Consider the following 24,408-nt stretch of genomic DNA (forward strand, 5'->3'; position numbering starts at 1 on the left):
TCCATTTTTTAAAATACTTTTTTTCGAGAAGCAAATATGGGAACACTGGTCCATAGGTTATTGTTTTGAAATGAGACTGAGTCAAACAATTATCAATATTAAATTTCCATTCAAGTTCTCAATATACAATGCGTAATCTGTGACTCTTTATAATCAATAAAGGGATTTAACAGTGTGTCACATATTCATGGTTCATATAAAGAAATATATAAAAAAAACTACAGAAATAAGTCCAGTAGTCGAAAGTTTAAACATCAACCCCGTTTAATGGCACAGGGTCAACGACAATGACATAGACTATGACACATACACAAAAAATCATAAACCGGAAACATGGAACAACAACACTAAACTTCACAAACAACACACTACATATATACTATGTATACAACTCGACACCTAGAAAGTCTATACTGAGTCTAAACTTTAATTCAAAATCTTTTCAGTGATAATCGTAAGTAGATTGATTTGCTAATTATTTATAAAGTCTACAAAGGGCAATACATTATACAATATCAAAGTTGGAGTTACTTTTCATAAGAGAACATATTGTAACTATGAACAAATATATATATTTTTCAGTTGATATCTCCAATAGGTTTATAAAGTCATTAAGGTAAACAGACGGACGAGGAGCGTGACAACTAAAGGGCACCCGCCTTTTGCGGGCCCTCAAAATAAGAAGAACAGACGGATGGACTATTCTAAAAGAACAAAATAACTTAAATTCAAGCTTTCTACCATATATTCCAATTGAAATTCATGTCACCCTGAAGAGCAACTGAAGACTGCCTTTTGCAAGTGACAGCCCAAAACTGATTTAGGTTCAAATATATTCTTGATAACGAGTTTGGGTTAGTGTAAGGATTTCCCTAACACTTAACGTAACCATAAACCTCAGTCTAACGAATGTTTTTAAGATATTTTGAATGTTTACATTGTTTATATCAATTTAAATTTTCTACTGTAAAGTAACAAATTGGTTCTGAATGTTTTCAAGCTGGATATTTGTGAACTGCAACTACTGAATGATAATTGATCATTTGTATGTTTCTTCAACAATAATATGCAAAAATGAAAAATGACGAGGATGTAAAATGACTTTTTATAAAGTTGACAAAAATGTTTTACCCTAAGTATTTAAAATAAAAATAAAAGACAATTTTAACTTTGTTACAAATATTTCAGCCTTTATACTTTTACATTAGAAAAAATAAATAAATGAACTAGCACATTTAAGATACTATAAATTTAAATCAGGACATAATTTGTACTTGAAAAAAATCGGTCATGACAGTATGGATAAAAACTGAGTCAACAATGTTTCACCTTATCAAATCCTACCATATTCAGAGGCGTCACTAGGACAATTTTGTTTTACGTACAACCCCTTACCGACTTTGCCCTCAATTTGCCAGGCTGGAGATATGCATGCGCCTAAGTGTGTATCGCTAGCTACGCCTCAATGTTAATGTTAGTGACTTTATGCGAGTGAAGATCCAATCATCTGCCCCATGACTTTATTTTCTCATGAACTATGACATAATTTCATGGTAAGACTTAGATAAGGTAACATCTAGCACTTTCCACCGAAGAAAATAATTGTTGGTAGGTCTATCTTTAACGCTGATTATGAATGTAAGTCAACGGTATGTTTGATCTGTGTAAGAACTTCAGTTCATTTCAATGGGTTTCTTAGGTACAAACTTTTCGCCAATGGCCAATATGTCATCGAGAAACGCAAGCACGGAGTTCCGATTCAAGCCATGTAGCTCTAAGTTGACGACTCGCACAAACGTTGCTGGCGCATTGAACAGTCAAAATGCCATGCTCACAAACTCCTACAAGCAAGACTTGGTTTTAAACGCCGTTTCCTTTTGGTCCGTTTCTTTTATCCGCATCTGCTAGTATGCCGAATAATCATCCGACTTTGAAAACAATTTCTGACCTGCCAACACATTTATGCCGTCGGACATGAATGGTAACTTCTACGCATCTTTCAGGGTAACGGCATTCAACCACAAAAGTCTACACACAAACGCACCGACCAATATCGTTTTCTAAACAGAACAGGAGCTGAGCAACACAGTGTTCAATTGCTGTGAAACCACCTAAAATCAAACTCATTCTCAGTGAAAACACCTGGAACTCTATCATCAATTCTGCTAACTACTCTTTATGGAGTTTGTTGAGGTTTTCGCAAAAGTCTTTGAATATGTTCAGGAATCTCTGAACACTGGATTCGCACTAAATAACTGGCGGGACACGATGACACCCCTTCTGGCACTGTCCTAATTAATTTTACCTCTTTTGATATACAGTCAAAACTCGTTGGCTCGATAGCCTCGTTAGTTCGAACTGGAATGAATGCATTTCCAAATGGATAATGTATAAAAAATTATCAAGTGCTGAGCTTATGTGAGCTGTATGATATCAAATTGTATATAACATTTTGCAAAGGCCTCATAAAATATCGGGCTGAGTGCTTCTTCAAGGAAAGTATTTGTAAAATGCTGAGCTGATGTGATAGTCACTGTATAGACTATTTTGTTTATTGCATTGATATTTTTTTCTTTTCCCTACATAAATCACTAAACTTTCTTTGTATTATCATAGTATCGAATGGGCCATGAAGCAAACAGTACGATATGTGCACGGACAGCATGCCAAATAAAAAAAAATCTCTAGCGGAAATAACGTATAAAATAATAAGCAAGTTTAACATGACTAAATTTAACGTTTCAAAGAAACAACACATTCATAAAGCATTTCCGCTTGGCTTGCTATTCTCGAGGCTCGAAGGATCTTTGCCGGATCATGGAATATCGAGCCAACAAGTCATGCCTAGAGATCCCCTCTCTGATGAAAATGTCTTAGGGCAAATCAAACAACCATATCTAAACAACAGAAGTTCATTGACCATGCAACACTCCGCTTTCGAAAATCTTATTGTATAAGTTCGCTAAAAGTCGGTCAAAGATAAGGAAGGTCAGATAATTCAGTATAAAAACATGAACTGAAGCCAGTCACAGCACATCGTGCTGAGAAGGTATGGACTTAATTGTGACAATAACTGATAAAGCTATCAATTAGATATTACAACGCCTCAATCTTTTTTGAAGACAATATATTTCATTATTTTATTCTTTTCACCATGCGGGTTCTCCTCATTTGCGTTGTACTGACTATTGGCGTCGCTACGGCGTCTGAACTACGTGCCAAGTCTTCGAAGCGCTTTCTTCTGACCAATGGACATGGTCTAACCTCGACCCAGCAGAGTCAAATCCAAAATGGCTTCAATGCAGCCAAATTCGTCGCAGATAAAATCGACAAGAAGGATTTTGGGGGTGCTGTTGGTGCTTTAGTAGGCAAATTCAGCTCCTTTCTTGGTGTTTTGGGTCCATTTGTAGGACTTGCCCTCAGTTTCTTTGGTAAGCCTTCAGCCGAATTAACGCTACTTAAAACGTTGTTCACGGAGGTTGAGAATAGGTTCGATCATATAGATGTACAATTTGCACAGCTTCGTCAGCAGGTCGCGTTTATTCCAACGCAGGTACACTTCACGGACTTGGAATCAAATATCAATGCTGTTCACTCAGAGTTCATAACCTTGTCCAAAACTACCAACTTAGCAGGCTACAAATATGAGGCAGGTGAGTTCAAAAACACATACGATCGCACCTACGAATCATCTGGAATAAAACTCTATCAAGGGATAACCCATGGTGGTCTGACAACTGGTGGAATATTTCAAGAATTCATGGCCCACAGCGGCAATGACAGAAGAGGAACACAGAATTTCATGCTTGGCACCTTGAACCTCTTGATGAGAGCTGCTGCATTGGAAATGACGTATGCCGAAATCAACAATGATCCAAACCACGCTAGAAAGCAAAGCGATTGGGTAAATCGCATAACACAAGTTAAAAACAAAATGGTGGCGCTTGATAATGAGATTGTCATACATTACCATACACAAATGACCAGTGACGTCAACAACTTCGCAACAACTCACCCGAAAGGCGGACTGAGCAATACGGACTTCTCTTCCCAACTATACGGAATGCTAACAAACAAGGTAAAATCAATTAAGTGTTACATCCTTCATTTATTTAATCATGTTTAACATTGATTAGATAGAAAGAAAAAATATAACTCATACATGCTGGTGCCTTGTATAAAAAGAAAATGAGAATAAATTATGACCCGTTTCATTAGTGTGCAGTGTAACTAATTTCCTGACAATAAAACTGCTTAAAACGAGATGTTGTATACTTGCTAATTCTTTCGATTAATGAGCTTTGAAACATATTCTACAACTTGTTCAATTTCTTTAATTTAACAAGTCACAGAACTGCAGTAAAAAGTCGGGCTTCTAAGACTAGTTACACATACAGGCATTGATATTGTAAACATGAGTACCAAGTTGCAAATGTCTTCAAATAAACTGTTTTCTAGAACTGCCAGCTTTAAGCCTATCACATAATCTCAAACATAACGGCTTACAAAAAAAACACAAGCAGACACCAACACACATTTTGTTTCGGTTCAAAACACAAGTTGCATCGGTCTTGTCAACTGTCATGTGAACATTCTGAATATTTTGTCGGATTTTGTTTAATTTTGAAGGACATGTATGATGACGATGCCGAAAGTCAAACATTGGCTATGACAAAACCTTTTTTTCTTTCGTTGAAAAACAGACGAAAGCTTAAAGTGCATTTTCTTTGCTTAAGTTCTTCTGGCGTGATTGGTTTGTGATGGTCGGCGATACGTATGGCTCAGACAAGCTAATCACCCACGCGTGTGAATACAGCCAGCACGATAACCACGGACGCTCCATTTACATTGCCAGCGTTGAGAGGTCAAAGACGGCTATGGACCAGCATGCTGCCACCACTGCAATGAGTGGTCTGCATTTATACAGGTATAGGTTCATTATCTGATGAAAAGACAATTTAACTGTATGTTAACTAGTATTACGCATGAACATGTTCGAAATTCAAAATTTGAAAGATAAGGAGGAGTGAAGTAACTCATTGTCATAACCTCATTTTTTTCTGCGAAAAATGTGTATGAGGTATTGTCATGTCCTGCTTTTGGAATATGAATCATTGTGGTTGCTTTTGCATTGCAAAAACTAAACAGTTGAGGCATCAGGGATTTACTATAAGAGCTAGTGATCTAGGGGTAAAATAGTTTGTTTGTGTGTTTTTTATGTTTTTGTTTTATGTATTAGAATGTAGCTATAAGTCTGCAAGTTGACATGACACTTCTGTAATTGCCTGCATTTATCATTAAAGGCACAGTGGCAAACAAGTTCAAGTAAAATAAACATGTGTGTAAATCTGATAACATTTGACAGATCTTTCATCGGTCATGGTGATCTACAACGCCACTAATTTTCTTGCCTGCATTTAGCATTAAACGTGCAGTGGCAAACCAATTCATTCAAAATGAATATGTATGGAAAAAAACCCTCATCATATGTTACAGATCTTTTGTAAGTCACGCTAACCAACAACGCCACTACCTGTGTGTCAGTCCTGCAGACGGATACAACGGGCTGCCCGACTCAGCACGAAACCACTGCAACACGTACGCAGCTGCCGGGGTCTACTGCACCCACAACACCGACATCCACTTACACGCTCCAGCTGCGAGGATGCATTCGATTACGCCACACGGGGCTAACCGTGCCTTTTTGTTCGGTTAATATTCTTGAAAAAAAGATCTCGATCGACCGAGAAATAAACCATAGCAAAGCTTATGTTGTTTGTTTTCATTGTTTTCGTACTAATTGAGATTAATAACAAGACCTGTTTACCAATGATAAATGCATCCGGATTCGCCTTTTCGTATGCTTGCACAAAACGAAATCAAGCCATTTTTTAATCGTTTCATGCATAGACCTCTTTTAACGACGAAGTGTACCGCTCGTGTTAAGTATGAAATTGTTGAATTTAACTCTATACTGGTTGAGAAGCAGTTTCCGACGGAAAGCAGTTTCCGACAAATCGCTTTTTCGCGTACCTTCCATAGATCTTCATAAAGAATGAACTGCAATTCAGCTATATGGTAACTAGGCAATCAAAAGCTGATTTTTTTTCCGAGACACGTAAAAAACTTTTATTATTATTTAATGTTTAATGTTTATTTTTCATTTTGTACACAAACTTGCACGTGGGGGATCTGCACGCGCAGCGTATTGCGCATGCGTGTGAACCTAATTTGCATATCTATGAATAGCTACAAGGTTTTCCTTAATTGACTTATACAAACGATGATCATTGTGTACATATTTGTGAACACTGGTGTCATGCTTGTTTCGCATCCACATTCACTTAGATGTATACAAACACAAGTTTTCATCAGAAATGAATAAAAAAAATCATTGATATTCAGTCTCTGCCTGATTTCGAGTATGAATTGAATGTCGTAAATTTTAAGGTTTAATTTTTTTTGTAAATGCTGAAAAATTAAATAACATTTCTCTTATTACAGGATTATGTTTAGTTTATTAAATAAACGGATAATAAAAACACACAACAGGCACCTCAAATATGCCCCGCATTCAGATTGTCGGAAACTGCTTCTCATCACAAGCTAATCAGAACAACGTAAGTACCCTCTTTGCGCCCCTATTAGATACACTATTATGTGACGTCACACATGTTAGAAATATATCGACAATAGCAACTTGAGCTGTAGTTATATAAAATGTGAACACTTTCAGTAGATATTTAAACACGTATAAATAATTCAATAAAAACGTTTAAAAACTGTCGGAAACTGCTTCTCAACCAGTATTCGTGGGAAAAATCGTGGTGCATTTTTCGGCCCGTTACGTGGTGCATTTTCGAATTGTCGTCTTTTTGCGGCAAAAACAATAATCAAGACAAACAAATCAATATTGTTCAAATATGAAAACTTAAAGTTATGAATATCGGACACTTTTTTACTTGATAATAACAGACTGAGTTTAATTTTATTTAGGCGACACAAACAAAAAACAACAACAATGGAAATCATTTCTTGAAAGAAAGGGAATTGATGATAAAACTAAACTGGTATTTGAATGATAAACAGGCAATCACCAACATTTCAAGGAAGGTCTCCGAAAAATATGTCCTCAAATCATGGAGTAAAAATAAACAAATATAAGACTTCAACAAAATAAAAGCAGCTTTAATAGAGATATGAAATAACCAAAGTTTGTACAAAACAGGTAACATTCAGTTTATATACATAGTATGTGCACTGGGCTGTTTGTGTAGTTTGTGCTGTTCTTCCAAGTTTCTTGTTTGTGATGTTTTGTTTTTTGTGTTCTATGTCTTTTGCGTTTACCCAGTGCCATCAAACCTGGTTTATGTTTAAACGTTTTGCTACTGAACTTGTTTCTGTAGTCTTTCTCATAAGTATATATATTCAAACAATAAACATATTTTACTCTAGAATATTTTTTTCTGAACTAAATAAACAAGAGAACCAACAAATGACAAGTAGTTATTTTATACAAAAAATAAGCCGATTAATTTCATTAAGACACTGCTGATAACATATAGGATAACTCAAACAGACAATACAATCAAAGTGCTGAAAGCACTGATGGACTCGGGCTTCATTTACGGGAATGTTGACAACGGTGTTCTAAGCATTGAACACAATGGCACACCACATGGGATCATTGTTGAATGGGCTAGTCGAAGCATAAGACTGAAAATGCTTGCGAGCTGCATAGAAAATGTTAAAAGCCTCGTTATGGAGGGATAAAATCATCATTGTTCGTTTTAATTTGTCAATACAGTAAAATCACACCTTAACCAATTAATTTACATGTCTGACGTATGATAACCTTAGTTCTCATAGTCATATATTTCCAAACAATAAGCATTATAATTTATGTATGTTCTTGCATAAGATTTACATATCTCAAAACACCAGCATACATCAAAGCACTAAGGGTGCTAATGCGGCCATGCCTTAATTAAACTGACAGTCAAATTTGTTGAATATATAACGAAACTTAGATCATAGAAAGTTTCTTAACTAAATTATTGGAAGAGGAACATTGTTTTGATATATTTAATTATATAGAAAAAGAACTGGAACGTGAGGCCGGGACAAGATTCAACCCAATGTTCGTAATTTAAACAAGCTTGGTAAAGGGCCTCTTAATGAAATCATACATTATTGTAGCAAAGGTCTGTTATTTGCAATTTCAGAAGACGATTTTCAAAGATGTAATTATATTCTATATAGAAAAGACCTGTCACCCCTTGGATAGGTCAGCTTTAAACCGCAGAGCCATACTTTGGACAATCTTTGTAAAAGACAACTACATTTTACATGTATGCCAGACTGCATTCAGAATGCTAAGGAAGTAGTTTTAATTGGAAAAGTGAAGAATTAATTTTTCCGTCTTAATTTTTGTTTGGTATTCCATTCATATAAAATGTTACTATGATTACTCAGAGCTGCTGATGCATATTAAGCTCCACCTACTGTCTAATGTTATTCTTATTACTGCTGCAGGCTCTTGTACATAGCAGAGTTGTGTTGACTATTATGAGATGTATATCGTTTTTAAAGTATAAAACATTGAAATGTGTTTTATACATTCATCACTATCCACCAAATTTCATAACATGGTGTCAGAAGTAAATTCCACTGCTAGTGAGAATGGAATACAAAACATAATAACATTCTATATAGAAAACCTGTCACCCCTTGGACAGGATAGCTTCAAACCTCAGGAACAACCTTGTAAAATACAATTAACGAATGCCAGATTGCATACAAAATGCAAAGGAAGTAGTTTGGAAAAGTGAGGAATTATTTTCTCCGTCATAATTTGTTTGCATCAGATGACTCAATAAATACACAGGGTTGGCCATTCTTGTATTTCCTTCTGTAACTGTCCTGATAGCTCCTCATTGGTTGCGAAAAGTTGTAGGTCCATGATACTCCTGGTCCAACGAGTCACGCACTAAGAAGACGTTGAAAGTAGAATCCAGTAGATTTCTTTTCTGGCACTCCGACACTGAGATATTTGTTTGCTCAGAATTTGTTCATTTCCCTGGCAGCATGTATCAGGTGTTGCAGTACATCTGGCAGCTACTTTTCACCCGTCCATTTAGATCTAAAAAAAAGCTTTAGTTTCGCAACAGTAATTCATTGTATTTTGCTAAAACAGTGTTTTAATACCTCTGATATCTAGATGCGCCTTTAAATGCAGCAATTTTAACTCACATCAAGATGTCATATGAGCTGGTAAAGCCATACATGCAGTTCATGTGTGGGTTTGGGGATTGCTTCATTTACTTTAAATTAACAAGCAGTTCTTGCTATGGAAAGGACAATGTATGCACATGCAATATTCCTGCCCTGACTTCATCCAAGCCCGAAATATTATATCAACATGTACAATGTTCTTTGGGCTATGTGAAATTTCAATGAGAACAATAAATTATGCTCCATGTATTGCATGAATACACTTATGCGATTTGATTTCACAAACAATAAATCTAAACATGTTCTTTAAAACCAATATCACTTATATGAATGATATGAACCATTGCCAAGTTGGTAATTTGTTAACACATGGAATTTGATCTGCTAAGGGTTTGACATTGTCCTTTTAGACAGCTGGGCAAGTCTTCCAGTTACTTTGAAAACCTTCAAAACCTTAACTGAACAAGACCGAAGCATAACACTTATAATATCATACCAAACGGGTCTAAAAACATACAAAAACATTCTCACTTTACCTATACCATTAAATCTTATCTAAAAATTTTAGTCAACATAATGATGTTTTACATAAATTTAACATGAATAAAACATATTGCAATAACATATTAATCAATTACTTCACTATAAGGTAAGATATGAAATTTCGACATATTCCACACATACAATAAATAGTTATACTTTTTAAATAAGCAATCTAAACAATTTTCTAATTATTTACACAAGCCGGCGATTCATTTTTACTTCGAAATTTGTATCCCTTGTTCAATCCCAAGCATATTTACTTGTTCACATTCAGGGGCATAGCTAACTATCACTGGAGCTTTATCAAGAATTTCTCGAAGTTAGGCGAACTGCTATATGCGGTTGTGGGTAGATATTAGTTCCAGTGGGTGAAGAGCAGCAAAATGCGTTTGATCTACGTTGGCAAGCATTGGTAAACCCTCTAGTCCTTGCTCTTCCTAAACAAACTGGAGAGTTTGTTCTAAATTGTGACCATCAAACAACGCTATTGGCGCAGAACTTGTGCAAATGCAGAACGACTCCGAACATGTTGTTTCATACGGTAATTATGCTGTAACAAAAGAGCAGCGAAGGTACTGCACCACGAGAAAACAACTTTTGGCAGTTGTAAGATTCACTCGGCAGTAAAGACATTATTTGCTCGGTAGACCTTTTAAGGTTCAAGTTTGACTTGGTTGTTGTATTTTAAGCAACCACAAGGTTAGCTAGCTCGTTGGATTGAGGAATTGGCTCAGTTCAACGTGATCTTGGAGTATAGACCCGAGAAAGGGCACGGGAATGCAGATGCACTTTCTCGTATGCCACACTCTGGTCACTGCAATTCATATGTAGCAGGAGTTGCAGCTGAAGATATGTCTTGTGGGGGTTGTAAGTATTGTGTGAGGGCTGACAACCAATGGGGTACATTTTCCTGGGAGGTAGATGTAGTCCGATGGCAGCGCAGAAGGCTGAGGTTGGGGAAGGTCGCGCCTTCGAGAACCCAGTAGACATGCAGACATTTATTAATGGTATAGACATTATATTCGGATTTACTTTGAGTGATCTCCGTCAGGCTCAAAGTGCAGATAATGAACTTGGCTACATGATTGAATGGTTAATGAATTCATCTAGCCCAACTGAGAGAGATCTTTTCCTGGCTAGTCCGTGTGCTAAATCATACTGGCTTACTAAAGAACAATTTCTGTTGATTTAAGGAGTCTTGTATCGACAACAGAATGGAGGAGAAGAGAAGATAATAGTGGTAAATTGTTGATAAATAACCCGAATTGATTCCAACACGTATAAAATTCACATTATCCGCATCCGGAAGTAGGTCAATTTTTGTTTTAATCATTCAGCCGCTCTAATCAGAGTCAATGACGTCAATACAGTAGACTGGTCCCCTACGTTACTTTTCTACAAAAATATAACGACAGGTATGCACAATGTACATCTATCTATCTCTGTAAAATGCCAACTCCTCATCCGAGGGTTACTGACATGACATATGGTTATTAGTTTACATTAATAATATTTAATCAGTAAATACCAACAATATTTAAAATCTTATTTTTGAAACCTCAAACTATTCGAAAAATGTGATGGCACATATTTTAATAATAATAAAAATGTCGAGAATATTCAGATATAATAAAAGAAAAAAGTCAATTGTATTAAAAATGCTATGTGCCATGCAATGAATAGTTAAATTAAACATTCTATCAAAAAATGTCAAGGGGACATGCAAAGTTTGTCCAAAAAAAAGACAGGTACTGACTTTTAAGGTAATTTAATTAATCTATGTTAATCGTTTTGATAAAAAATACCAACATTCTATACAAATGATAACATTAACGTTTTTAACATCAGTTTTCCTGGTTGTTTACTACTTATACCGCCATTTTGATTGTACCGGTCTGTCAATACAAAGCATTGAATGGTATTGGACCGGATCAGATGCAAACGTCTAGATAAACGAGACTATGTCAATTTTCGCAAGACGGTTGTATATCATTTAATCGATTACTTTCATTTTTGTACACACAGTACTTGAATATGTCATTCATTTTGCTAGACTTGTTGTCATTTCTGTGTTGTTATATTATATATATATTGACATAATCCAATAAATACAAAGGCTGCTTTAGGACAATTTCTCACGTTCTAGAACAATGATAGTGCTCAGATCTAGTACTACTTTCGCTAACGGACATGCAATCAAAATTCAGCGCAGGAAAACATTACCAAATATCACAATATATATATATGATATAATTATAATAGATACTCGGCCTCATAGCAGTCCGATGACATAGTTTGTCGTCTAAGTGGACTTCATATCCAGATGAGCTTTTTGTACCATGGGAATATTATGACTGACTTGGGACTTAAAGAGTTGTTAGAAATTTTGCATGTAGAAAATGTAGTCTCATATATGCTTAGCGGAAGAGCAGTAAGTAGAACCATTAGAACCATTAGAAGGCATTAACTAGCATTATAGAATTATGTTCTGGATGAAAATGGAGAAGATGCAACAGCTTGTGAAAATAAAAACTGCATTGCTATAAACTAAGTGTGAATGTTGTTAAAGATAAAAGTTGCACAGTTGATAAAGGGAATACTTAAGACATAAATATTCAAGTGAGGGTGGTTAAATGAAAAATAGCCAAATAAACATTGGTGAAAATAGCATTCCGAGTGTAAACCCAGATGTTGCAGACATAAAATCAGGCAAGAAAATGGAAATGATGAAGGTGATATAATCCTCAAACTTACAAGCAGCAATGAAAGAATTTGAACGCGTGATAGATGCAGAAGTAGAATTAAAATCTGAAGTAAAGTGAACAAGACTTTATGTTTATGTGTTGCGAGTTAAAATGAAAATGCATAATACGGAAATAAACATGAAGGAGAAATAATTGCCATGCAATGGTTGGGTTATGTGGAGTTTCTAGACATTTTTAAAAGAAATAAAAAAGGCGAACGTTCTGGTGACTGACTGCTTCACTTATAGTCCTTATTAAAAAATGAATCCATTCTTTGCAGCGACTGGTAACAATGCATATACAAAATCTACTTACAATTACCTGAATTGGATGCCAGATTAACTAACAACACATCCTCAAGCATACAAGAATTTCGTGAAAAGCATGCATGTTGTTCGACGTTCTCACAGATACAGGGCTGGGTTATCTACGGACCTAGTCATAGAACAGATGTCGATGTGCAGTGTTGAAACATTCGGTGGCTTGACAAGAGGAACTCAGGTGGATGAAGCCCAGAGGGCACAGCGAATCTTGTCCCGGCCAGTATAATCAGAAATCTATACAACATGCAGCAACCAATAGGTCACAAATTTGAGTCAACATAAAGAAAGCGGCAAGTCAAGAAAGCGTATAGATAATGATGATATTCAAAAGATGATGGCATTTCTTGTGGATATAAACCCATTATTGGTAGAAGAGTCATTAAGAAATAAATAATGCTAGTGGTGCAGCAGCTAGGGGGAGAATATATGTGGACAAAACGCATGTTTGTATGCTATTTTTGAGATATGGAAGGGACGAATGTAGATAATTTCAAGATTAGCAAGAAAGCTCAGGTGATTACTAAGAACGACAGCGCCAGTGAACAGGTGGTTGGCGATGAGTTGCAGATCGAGCCACAGTTTCTATTTCAAAGATTTACTGTGTTTTCCCACAGAACTGTAGTTGTAGATGACTTGCAGAATTTCTTGGCGTATGAGCTCTGCACCTACTCGCCAGCACTGTTTGAAACCGCACAACTACTGTGACAAGCCAGTAGATCGGTATCAGCAAAGGACATAACAAACTCTATTTCGATTGATGACAGTAGATGTCGCCGATTTGAAACGAAATATGTGTTAATTAAGACGGGGAGGTGGGTTTGGCTTATCTAAAAGCTTAATTGGCCAAGAAGCAGAACCTACAGGGAGTTGTGTGAAATGTATATGAAGTATGTAACAGATAACTACCCATACAACCACGTTGTGTTTGATGGATACAGGGCTTGACCACCAACAATGGACAATACGCACAAAGGCGAACAGGGAGACACATAGTCGCAGAGGTCAGATTATGGGATGACCTAAACTCGAAGAAACAGAATTTGCTAGTGAAAATCGTAAACAAGCCAAACTTAAAAGACATGCTGGCAGTGAAACTGGAAGGTGTAGAAGTGAATGTCACAAAAGCTGAATGGGTGTATAAAGACATTGTTGGTGTTGCAATTCCATATATATAAATATATATATAAACCACATTAATTATACCGTCTGACGCACACAAAATCTAACTGGGTTGTGGGAGGAGAAACAAAAATATTTTAAGACATGCCTAGAGAAAAAGTCTTGTATTGTTGACGATATACAATGTAAGAAATGGAGGTTTATCTGCCTGCCTGCCTTTCTGCCTACCAGCCTGCCTGTCTGCATGCCTGCCTGCATGCCTGCCTGCCTGCATTCCTACCTGCATGCCTTCCTGCCTGTTTCTTCTTGAGTGAGAACGCACCTGTGGTGATACAACTGTATTTTAAAGTAAGGCTAAACATGAGTTGCGAAAAGGCGACGATGGTCATTATTTAGGCCTAATTTTGTGATGTCAATAGCAAGGGGCAGGGAGTCAATTTCTATAAAATGTCAAAAGGATACGATATTAAAAAGTATTCTGATTGTATCAGTATAAAAAGTCTATACAACCTGCTTTTAAATTTCATAACATGAAAAATAATGTAATTATGTATTAGCAATCTTATCAGCATTGTTATCTTGTCATGAAAAAATACTGTTCAGTACCAATTCATTCCGAATCCCACTGACCTATACCGTATACAGGTTATATATAAGTTCAAGCTTTATTCTGGAAAAAATATATATAAACCCCATTATTTATACCGACTGACGCACACAAAATCTAACTGGGTTGTGGGAGGAGAAACAAAAATATTTTAAGACATGCCTAGAGAAAAGATCTTTCAAGAAAGTGTCTCAGGTCAAACTAAACAACACGCGACAAAGCACTACATGACCATTGACGTCCACTTTTATCATATCTCTTCAGTTCGCTACATTTTTGCCAGTTGATAAGGAATTTCAGATAAAACCTTATATAGACTTGTCCTGCAGATACTCACTGGACATCGGTCTGAGAAGGTAAGATCTAAGTTTTAAAAGTAATTGATGAAGCTATCAATCAGATATAGCAATGCAATTATGCTTTTTAAAAGACAAATTTACTGCATTTAATCAAGGATTTAGGACCGTTTTATGAATAAGCTGATTTTTCTCATCACATATACGAATATTTGAGCTCTGCAATGTGGATTATATAGATCACTTTCGTAATTAATAGAAGAACACAGCTTATTGCTCATACCTTTAAAACAAGTAAAGTCATTTACAAAATTCTGTCAAGGCACCGAGAAGTGTGCATGTAACACCAATTCCTATGCATAATGTCTAAATTGTACTTTAAGTTCGAACAAACATGATTGGTGATGGATTGCAGTAGTAGGTCATATCCGTCTTATTATTTTTGATTGACAGCTGATGATACTTTAATTGAATATCACTTCCGATATGGTTCAACATTGTGAATCATTTATATCTTACGGTCTCAATCATTAGGTCCACCATGCGGGGTCTCCTCGTTTGCGTTGTACTGGCTATTGGCGTCGCTACGGCGTCTGGTCTACGTGCCAAGACTTCGAAGCGCTTTCTTCTAAACAATGGACAAGGTCTTACCTCGTCTCAGGAGAGTCAAATCAAAAACGGCTTCGATTCAGCCAAATACATTGCAGATAAAATCGACAAAGCAGATTTTGGGGGTGTTGCAGGTGCATTGGTAGGCAAATTTAGCTCCTTTCTTGGCGTGTTGGGTCCATTTGTAGGACTAGCCCTTAGTCTGTTTGGTGGGGACTCACCCGAATTAACGCTACTTAAAAGGCTGTTCACAGAGGTTGAAAATAGGTTTGATCAGATAGATGTACAATTTGCACAGCTTCGTCAGCAGATCGCGTTCATTCCAACGCAGGTACACTTTACAGACTTGGAATCAAACATCAATGCCGTACAGTCAGAACTCATCACCTTGTCCAAAGTTACCAACTTGGCAGGCTACAAATATGAGGCAGGTGAATTCAAAAACACATACGATCGCACCTACGAATCATCCGGCGTTAAACTGTTTCAAGGGATTGTTCATGGTGGTCTGACAACTGGTGGAATTTTTCAAGAATTCATGGCCCACAGCGGCAATGACAGAAGAGCAACACAGAATTTCATGCTTGGCACCTTGAACCTCTTGATGAGAGCTGCTGCATTGGAAATGACGTATGCCGAAATCAACAATGATCCAAACCACGCTCTTAAGCAAAGCGCTTGGGCAGATCGCTTCACACAAGTTAAAAACAAAATGGTGGCGCTTGATAATGAGATTGTCAGAAATTACCATACACAAATGACCAGGGACGTCAACGACTTCGCAACAACTCACCCGAAAGGCGGACTGAGCAATACGGACTTCTCTTCTCAACTGTACAGCACGTTAACAAAGAAGGTAAAGTTAATTTTGTTTTTCATACAACCTACATTCAATATTAAACACTGATTAAAAAGACAAAAAGACTCATAATATGCAGTCGGGCCTGGATAACATGGATTATGAGAATAAATTATGTGTCGATTCATAAGTGTGCAGATCACGCTATTTTACTTATTTCCTGGCAATATATATCTTAAAACCAGATGTTTAAGCTTTATAAATCCAATCGATAATGAAAAAATATGAGCATTTAAACATATTCAACAGCTGCTTGTCCATTTTCTTACATTGAACACGGGGCAGAACAAAAGGCAGGATGATGAGACTTGCAACACTCACAGGCATTGCTATTTTAAACATGGGTACCAAGTTGCAAACGCATATCTTCAACTGTTTTTCCGTTACAAAGGCAATCACACAACATAAAACAGAATGGCTAACAAAAACAACGCAAACAGACATCAACATACGATTTGTTTCCGATTGAAAACACAAAATGTCTTGTTTGTGGAGTTTTGTGCTGTTCTTCTATGTTTCTTGTTTGTGATTTTGTGTTCTATGTCTTTGGCGTTTGCCCAGTGCCACTAAACCGGGTTTATGTTTAAACATTTTGCTACTCAGCTTGTTTCTGCAGCTTTTTGCATAAATATTGGCCATGTTATGTGTGCTAACTTTCATGGGAACCTTCTCGACATATTTCGGGGATGTCCAATTTTGAAGGGCATGTCTGATGACGATGTCGACAATTAAGCGATGGCTATGACAACACCCTTATTATTTCTTTAAAACACAGAAGAGGGCTTAAGTACATCTCCTTTGCTTTAGTTTTACTGGCGTGATTGGTTTGTGGTTGCCGCAGCGACGTATGGCACAGACAAGCTGATCAGCCACGCGTGTGAATACAGCCAGCACGATAACCACGGACGTTCCATCTACATTGCCAGCGTTGACAAGTCAAAGAAAGTCATGGACACGCATGCTGCCTCCGCTGCTACTAGTGGTTTGCATTTATACAGGTACATGTATAGATTTTCCAAGTTCATTATCTAAGTAATTACAGTTCAATTTATGTAAGCTAATATTACGCATATAAAAGTTCGAAGTGGTGTCAAAATTGAAAGACGATGAGGAAAGAGACATCACATAACTATATAACCACTTGAGTCATTAGGTGACATTCTATAATAAAACACTATTCTTTCCTTCGATCAACTCGTACAGACACTAACTGTTATAGTAAAGCACTGAAACAATGACCACAAAGATTTTTATACCTATAACAGTACAGGGCATTACATCAAACACTTTCTTCTTGGAAAAGAAAACTGGCAGACTAATAAAATGACACTACTTTTCTTGCCTGCATTTAGCATTAAACGCGCAGTGGCAAACATATTCATGCAAAATGAATATGTATGAAAAAAAAACTTATGATATGTTACAGATCTTTCGTCGGTCATGGTGATCTACAACGCCATTACGTGTGTGTCAATGCTGCAGACGGATACAACGGGCTGCCCGACTCTGCTCGGAACCACTGCAACACGTACGCAGCTGCTGGGGTTTACTGTACCCACAACACCGACATCCACTTACACGCTCCAGCTGCTAGGTTACACTCGTACACGGCGCACGGAGCTAACCGTGTCTACTTGTTTGGTTAATTTTCTTGAAAACATGATCTTGATCTAGTGGAAAATATACCACAAAAAGATTGTTTGTGTTGAATGTTATTTCATCATGATTAGGATAAATGCCAAGACCGGTTTATCAATGATTTAAGTATCTGTCTGAAACATTTGGTTCAACACAAATATGCTTCCATATGAGCTAGCTTGTTATACGTCAAGCTCATCATTATGCATTATGCCCTTCTAACGTAAATGAGTAATGACCATTTCTGTATTATGTGACAGCGACCATGACTCTACCTAAATGCAATCCCGAGTTGTCTCAACTGGAGAGCAAGAAAACGTGGTGGGGCGTATACGAGCCAAGATGCGGGATAACATTGCGACGAATTTCCGCTCCGCCACTTGGCATATCGTCGCATTTCTTCCTCGCCACGGCGCGTATTCGCTTTTTGCGTTTTTGTTTGCATACGCAAAACGAAATCATGTCAAATATATTTTTGTCTTTGCATGCATTGACCCTTTTTAACGACGAAGTGAACCGCACATTAATGAAGTGTTAAACACTTGCATATGCAAATATTATAACAATGTATTCGTGGAACGGTCGTGGTGAATTTTAGGCCCGCAACTTGGCGCATTTTTGAATTGTAGTCTTTTTTAGCCAAATTACTACTAAGCGACATATTGTTTCGCAGATATAAAACAATCATTACAAGTCTTTAAGATCTTTGGTTAATTCATTGGAATCATTTTCAAAATGGTCTGGTCTATACAGAAATCTTTGCAATGAACTTCACCTTGATTTTAAATGATATAGATAATGTCCTAATACGCAAAATTTAATGAAGGAAATACTCTGTTTTACAAACAATAATCTATTTGACTATAAAACAAAAAAATCGTTTTACTAATTCAATAAAAAAGAAAACATTCAAAGTATACGGAGTACTGATTGTATGAATAACTAGAACTGTAAGCCATAGGCTAACGAATACCCCCCACCCCTCCATGTCTAGGTTGTTTGCCCTGGAGTTAGGCCGGACAAAGCTAATTTTGCCTACAAGGGGAGATAACTCCAGTCAGGGTCATGTGACCTGTACCAAATTCACAGAGGCGAAAGTTTACAACATGGCCATTAATTTCTGAAAGTTTGATAAAGATTTGTTGAATAATAACAAAGATGAATCCCGGACAGGGCTTATTTTGCCTACTTTAACACATCAAGGGGAGATAACTCCAGTCAGGGTCATGTGACCTGTACCAAATTCACAGAGGCGAAAGTTTACAACATGGCCATTAATTTCTGAAAGTTTGATAAAGATTTGTTGAATAATAACAAAGATGAATCCCGGACAGGGCTTATTTTGCCTACTTTAACACATCAAGGGGAGATAACTCTGGTCAGGGTCATGTGACCCGTACCAATTTCACAGAGGCGCAAGTTTACATCATGGCCATTAATATCTGAAAGTTTGAAAAAGATTTGTTCAATAACGACAAAGATGAATCCCGGACAAAAAAAAAACGGACGGACAGACGGACAGACAGACAGACAGACGGACAGACGGACAACCCGATTCCAGTATACCCCCCCCCCCCAAACTTTGTTTTGGGGGGTATAATAAACCCACGTGTTCGATCAATTCCATTACATATTAAGACAGAGCTGATAGCATATGTGGAAAAAAATCAATCAGAGAATAAAAACAAATTGAAACATCAACAAACGTTTGTATTCAATTTTGTTGCAAAATGGTCTTCACCCGACTTCTGAATAAAAATGGACCGAAACTAAACTGTAATTAATAAAACCATGGAATTGAAGAATATTTGTGGTAATGTTTACAAATAAACGATGGAAACACCACTGCTTAGTTTTCACTACAAATTGAGAATACTCCGGCCATTAAACATTAAAATTCAAATAAGTCTACTGCAGACCAAATAACATTTGTAGCTTAGATGTAGAATCAATTGAAAATTTATATTGGTAATGTCTAGAAACACAAACATCGCTTTTGTACATATGGCCAATTGGTAAAACTACAATAAACAGCCAGCATTATTAACCCGGTTAACCATACTAGCTTTGCGATTGTGCATATGAACAAGGGGCATAACTAAAGTAAATAGCAAGGATTATGAACCGTGCAAAACATACATAGCCAGGATATCCAGGAGTATGAATCCTGCTAACCATACTTGCTACACATCCCGGCATTGCTATTGTACATATGCAAAAGTGGCATAACTCAAGTAAATAACCAGGAGAATAAACCCTGCTTACCAAACAGGCATTGCTATTGTACATATGCAAAAGTGGCATAACTCAAGTAAATAACCAGGTGTATAAACCCTGCTTACCATACAGACATTGCTATTGTACATATGCAAAAGTGGCATAACTCGAGTATATAAACAGGAGAATAAACCCTGCTTACCATACAGACATTGCTATTGTACATATGCAAAAGTGGCATAACTCGAGTATCTAAACAGGAGAATAACCCCTGCTTACCATACAGACATTGCTATTGTACATATGCAAAAGTGGCATAACTCGAGTAAATAACCAGGAGAATAAACCCTGCTTACCATACAGACATTGCTATTGTACATATGCAAAAGTGGCATTACTCGAGTATATAAACAGGAGAATAAACCCTGCTTACCAAACAGGCATTGCTATTGTACATATGCAAAAGTGGCATAACTCGAGTATATAAACAGGAGAATAAACCCTGCTTACCAAACAGACATTGCTATTGTACATATGCTAAAGTGGCATAACTCAAGTAAATAACCAGTAGTATAAACCCTGCTTACCAAACAGGCATTGATATTGTACATATGCAAAAGTGGCATTACTCGAGTATATAAACAGGAGAATAAACCCTGCTTACCATACAGACATTGCTATTGTACATATGCAAAAGTGGCATAACTCAAGTAAATAACCAGTAGTATTAACCCTGCTTACCAAACAGGCATTGATATTGTACATATGCAAAAGTGGCATTACTCGAGTATATAAACAGGAGAATAAACCATGCTTACCATACAGACATTGCTATTGTACATATGCAAAAGTGGCATAACTCAAGTAAATAACCAGTAGTATAAACCCTGCTTACCATACAGGCATTGATATTGTACATATGCAAAAGTGGAATTACTCGAGTATATAAACAGGAGAATAAACCCTGCTTACCATACAGATATTGCTATTGTACATATGCAAAAGTGGCATAACTCGAGTAAATAACCAGTAGTATAAACCCTGCTTACCATACAGGCATTGATATTGTACATATGCAAAAGTGGCATAACTCGAGTATATAACCAGGAGAATAAACCCTGCTTACCATACAGACATTGATATTGTACATATGCCAAAGTGGCATAACTCAAGTAAATAACCAGGAGAATAAACCCTGCTTACCATACAGGCATTGATATTGTACATATGCAAAAGTGGCATAACTCAAGTAAATAACCAGGATAATAAACCCTGCTTACCATACAGGCATTGATATTGTACATATGCAAAAGTGGCATAACTCAAGTAAATAACCAGTAGTATAAACCCTGCTTACCATACAGGCATTGATATTGTACATATGCAAAAGTGGCATTACTCGAGTATATAAACAGGAGAATAAACCCTGCTTACCATACAGACATTGCTATTGTACATATGCAAAAGTGGCATAACTCAAGTAAATAACCAGGAGAATAAACCCTGCTTACCATACAGGCATTGATATTGTACATATGCAAAAGTGGCATTACTCGAGTATATAAACAGGAGAATAAACCCTGCTTACCATACAGACATTGCTATTGTACATATGCAAAAGTGGCATAACTCAAGTAAATAACCAGGAGAATAAACCCTGCTTACCATACAGACATTGCTATTGTACATATGCAAAAGTGGCATTACTCGAGTATATAAACAGGAGTATAAACCCTGCTTACCAAACAGGCATTGATATTGTACATATGCAAAAGTGGCATAACTCAAGTAAATAACCAGGAGTATACACCCTGCTTACCAAACAGGCATTGCTATTGTACATATGCAAAAGTGGCATTACTCGAGTATATAACCAGGAGAATAAACCCTGCTTACCATACAGGCATTGATATTGTACATATGCAAAAGTGGCATAACTCAAGTAAATAACCAGGAGTATACACCCTGCTTACCAAACAGGCATTGCTATTGTACATATGCAAAAGTGGAATTACTCGAGTAAATAACCAGGAGAATAAACCCTGCTTACCATACAGACATTGCTATTGTACATATGCAAAAGTGGCATTACTCAAGTAAATAACCAGGAGTATAAACCCTGCTTACCATACAGACATTGCTATTGTACATATGCAAGTGTCATTACTCGAGTAAATAACCAGGAGAATAAACCCTGCTTACCAAACAGGCATTGCTATTGTACATATGCAAAAGTGGCATTACTCGAGTAAATAAGTAGGAAAATAAACCCTGCTTACCAATCAGGCATTGCTATTGTACATATGCAAAAGTGGAATTACTCGAGTAAATAACCAGGAGAATAAACCCTGCTTACCATACAGGCATTGCTATTGTACATATGCAAAAGTGGCATTACTCGAGTATATAAACAGGAGAATAAACCCTGCTTACCATACAGGCATTGCTATTGTACCTATGCAAAAGTGGCATTACTCGAGTAAATAACCAGGAGAATAAACCCTGCTTACCATACAGGCATTGCTATTGTACATATGCCAAAGTGGCATTACTCGAGTAAATAACCAGTAGCATAAACCCTGCTTACCATACAGGCATTGCTATTGTACATATGCAAAAGTGGCATTACTCGAGTAAATAACCAGGAGTATAAACCCTGCATACCATACAGGCATTGCTATTGTACATATGCAAAAGTTGCATCACTCAAGTAAATAACCAGGAGTATAAACCCTGCTTACCATACAGGCATTGCTATTGTACATATGCAAAAGTTGCATCACTCAAGTAAATAACCAGGAGTATAAACCCTGCTTACCATACAGGCATTGCTATTGTACATATGCAAAAGTGGCCTTACTCGAGTAAATAACCAGGAGTATAAACCCTGATTACCATACAGGCGTATATATTGTACATGTGACAAAGGAGCAAAACTACAATAAATTGCAAGATTACAAACCTTGCTACACATACAGACATTGCTTTTGAAAATATGTACAAGCAACAGAACTGCAGTAAATAGGGATAGAAACCTTGCTACGCATACAGGCATTGTTACTGTGCATTGGAACAAGGGGCTACACTGCATTAAACAGCTAAGATTATGTGACTTGCTTATAATACAGGCAGTGCATTTTTTTCCAGATGACCAATGGACAGAACTACAATAAATAGCCAGGATTATGAGACTTGTTTACCATACATGCATTGCTATTGTTATTGACGTAGGGGCAGAACTGCAGTAAAAGACTAAGAGTATGAACCTTGCTACACATACCGGCATTGCTGTTGTACATATGACCAAGGGGTACATCTAGATTAAATAGTCAGAAGTATGTACGTTAATACACATACCGGCATTGCTATGGTACATATGACCAAGGGGCAGAACTACAGTACTTAGCCAGGATTATGAGACTTACTAACCATACAGGCATTGCTTTTGTAAATATTACCATGGGGTAGAACTGCAGTAGATAGCCATGATTACGAACTATGAGACTTGCTACCCATACACGCATTGCTATTGTACATATGGCCAAGAGGCAGACCTACAGTAAATAACAAGGATTATGGGACTTGTTATATATGCAGAATTGTTTTTGTGTAAGTTGTCTTATACAAGTGTATTACGAATTGCCTACATGACAGCACAAAGTCTATGACTTAACTTCAAACAGAATGGCGCACAAAACATCACAAACAGATATCAACATACGTTTTTTTTCTAGTCCATAACCCACTATTGGCCATGCTTAATGTACTTACTTTCATGTGAACGTTTTTGTTACTCTTTATGGGTGATGGCTTAGTTTGAAGGTTCTGCATGATGACGATGCTGACAATCACACCATGGCTTTGACAAAACCCTTTTTAATTTATTTTAAAAGACATAACAAGGCTCAACGTACATTTCCTTTTCTTTAGTTTTAATGGCGTGAATGGCGGGTGAATGCCTCAGTAACGTTTGGCACAGACATGTTCATAAACCGCACATGTGAATACAATAAGACGATAACCACGGACGTTTCACTGTCATTGTCAGCTTTAACAAGTCAAAGAAAAGCGAGGACATGAACGCTGTCTACACTGCTTCTGATGGATTGCATTCATACAGGTACAGATGTTTCCTATTTTTACTATTTTTACCGATAAGTTATACAATTAAGTTGTCTGGTTTAAGATTATGTCAGGTTTTAAAGACGAGGAGAATTAG

General features: G+C 36.9%; 2 protein-coding genes across 2 annotated transcripts; both read left to right on the forward strand.

The window, feature by feature from the left end:
- Positions 1-3,065: 3,065 nt before the first annotated feature.
- On the forward strand, positions 3,066-5,738 carry LOC128242080 (uncharacterized). The gene is made up of 3 exons (XM_052959116.1): positions 3,066-4,078; positions 4,737-4,927; positions 5,497-5,738. The coding sequence occupies exons 1-3, from the start codon at positions 3,155-3,157 to the stop codon at positions 5,714-5,716; spliced, it is 1,335 nt and encodes a 444-aa protein (XP_052815076.1). The 5' UTR covers positions 3,066-3,154; the 3' UTR covers positions 5,717-5,738.
- Positions 5,739-10,708: 4,970 nt separating this feature from the next.
- Positions 10,709-18,031, forward strand: LOC128244525 (uncharacterized). Its single transcript, XM_052962525.1, has 6 exons — positions 10,709-10,920; positions 12,932-13,064; positions 14,835-14,926; positions 15,401-16,331; positions 17,142-17,332; positions 17,761-18,031. The coding sequence occupies exons 1-6, from the start codon at positions 10,709-10,711 to the stop codon at positions 17,978-17,980; spliced, it is 1,779 nt and encodes a 592-aa protein (XP_052818485.1). The 3' UTR covers positions 17,981-18,031.
- Positions 18,032-24,408: the final 6,377 nt, after the last annotated feature.

The sequence above is a fragment of the Mya arenaria genome, chromosome 8, assembly GCF_026914265.1.
Source record: "Mya arenaria isolate MELC-2E11 chromosome 8, ASM2691426v1".
Taxonomy (NCBI): domain Eukaryota; kingdom Metazoa; phylum Mollusca; class Bivalvia; order Myida; family Myidae; genus Mya; species Mya arenaria.

Coding starts and splice junctions, on each gene's coding strand:
- LOC128242080 (XM_052959116.1), top strand. CDS start 3,155: ATGCGGGTTCTCCTCATTTGCGTTGTACTGACTATTGGCGTCGCTACG. Junction 4,079..4,736: donor ACGGAATGCTAACAAACAAG/GTAAAATCAATT, acceptor TCTTTGCTTAAG/TTCTTCTGGCGTGATTGGTT. Junction 4,928..5,496: donor AGTGGTCTGCATTTATACAG/GTATAGGTTCAT, acceptor CATATGTTACAG/ATCTTTTGTAAGTCACGCTA.
- LOC128244525 (XM_052962525.1), top strand. CDS start 10,709: ATGGCAGCGCAGAAGGCTGAGGTTGGGGAAGGTCGCGCCTTCGAGAAC. Junction 10,921..12,931: donor GATCTTTTCCTGGCTAGTCC/GTGTGCTAAATC, acceptor ACGTTCTCACAG/ATACAGGGCTGGGTTATCTA. Junction 16,332..17,141: donor ACAGCACGTTAACAAAGAAG/GTAAAGTTAATT, acceptor CCTTTGCTTTAG/TTTTACTGGCGTGATTGGTT.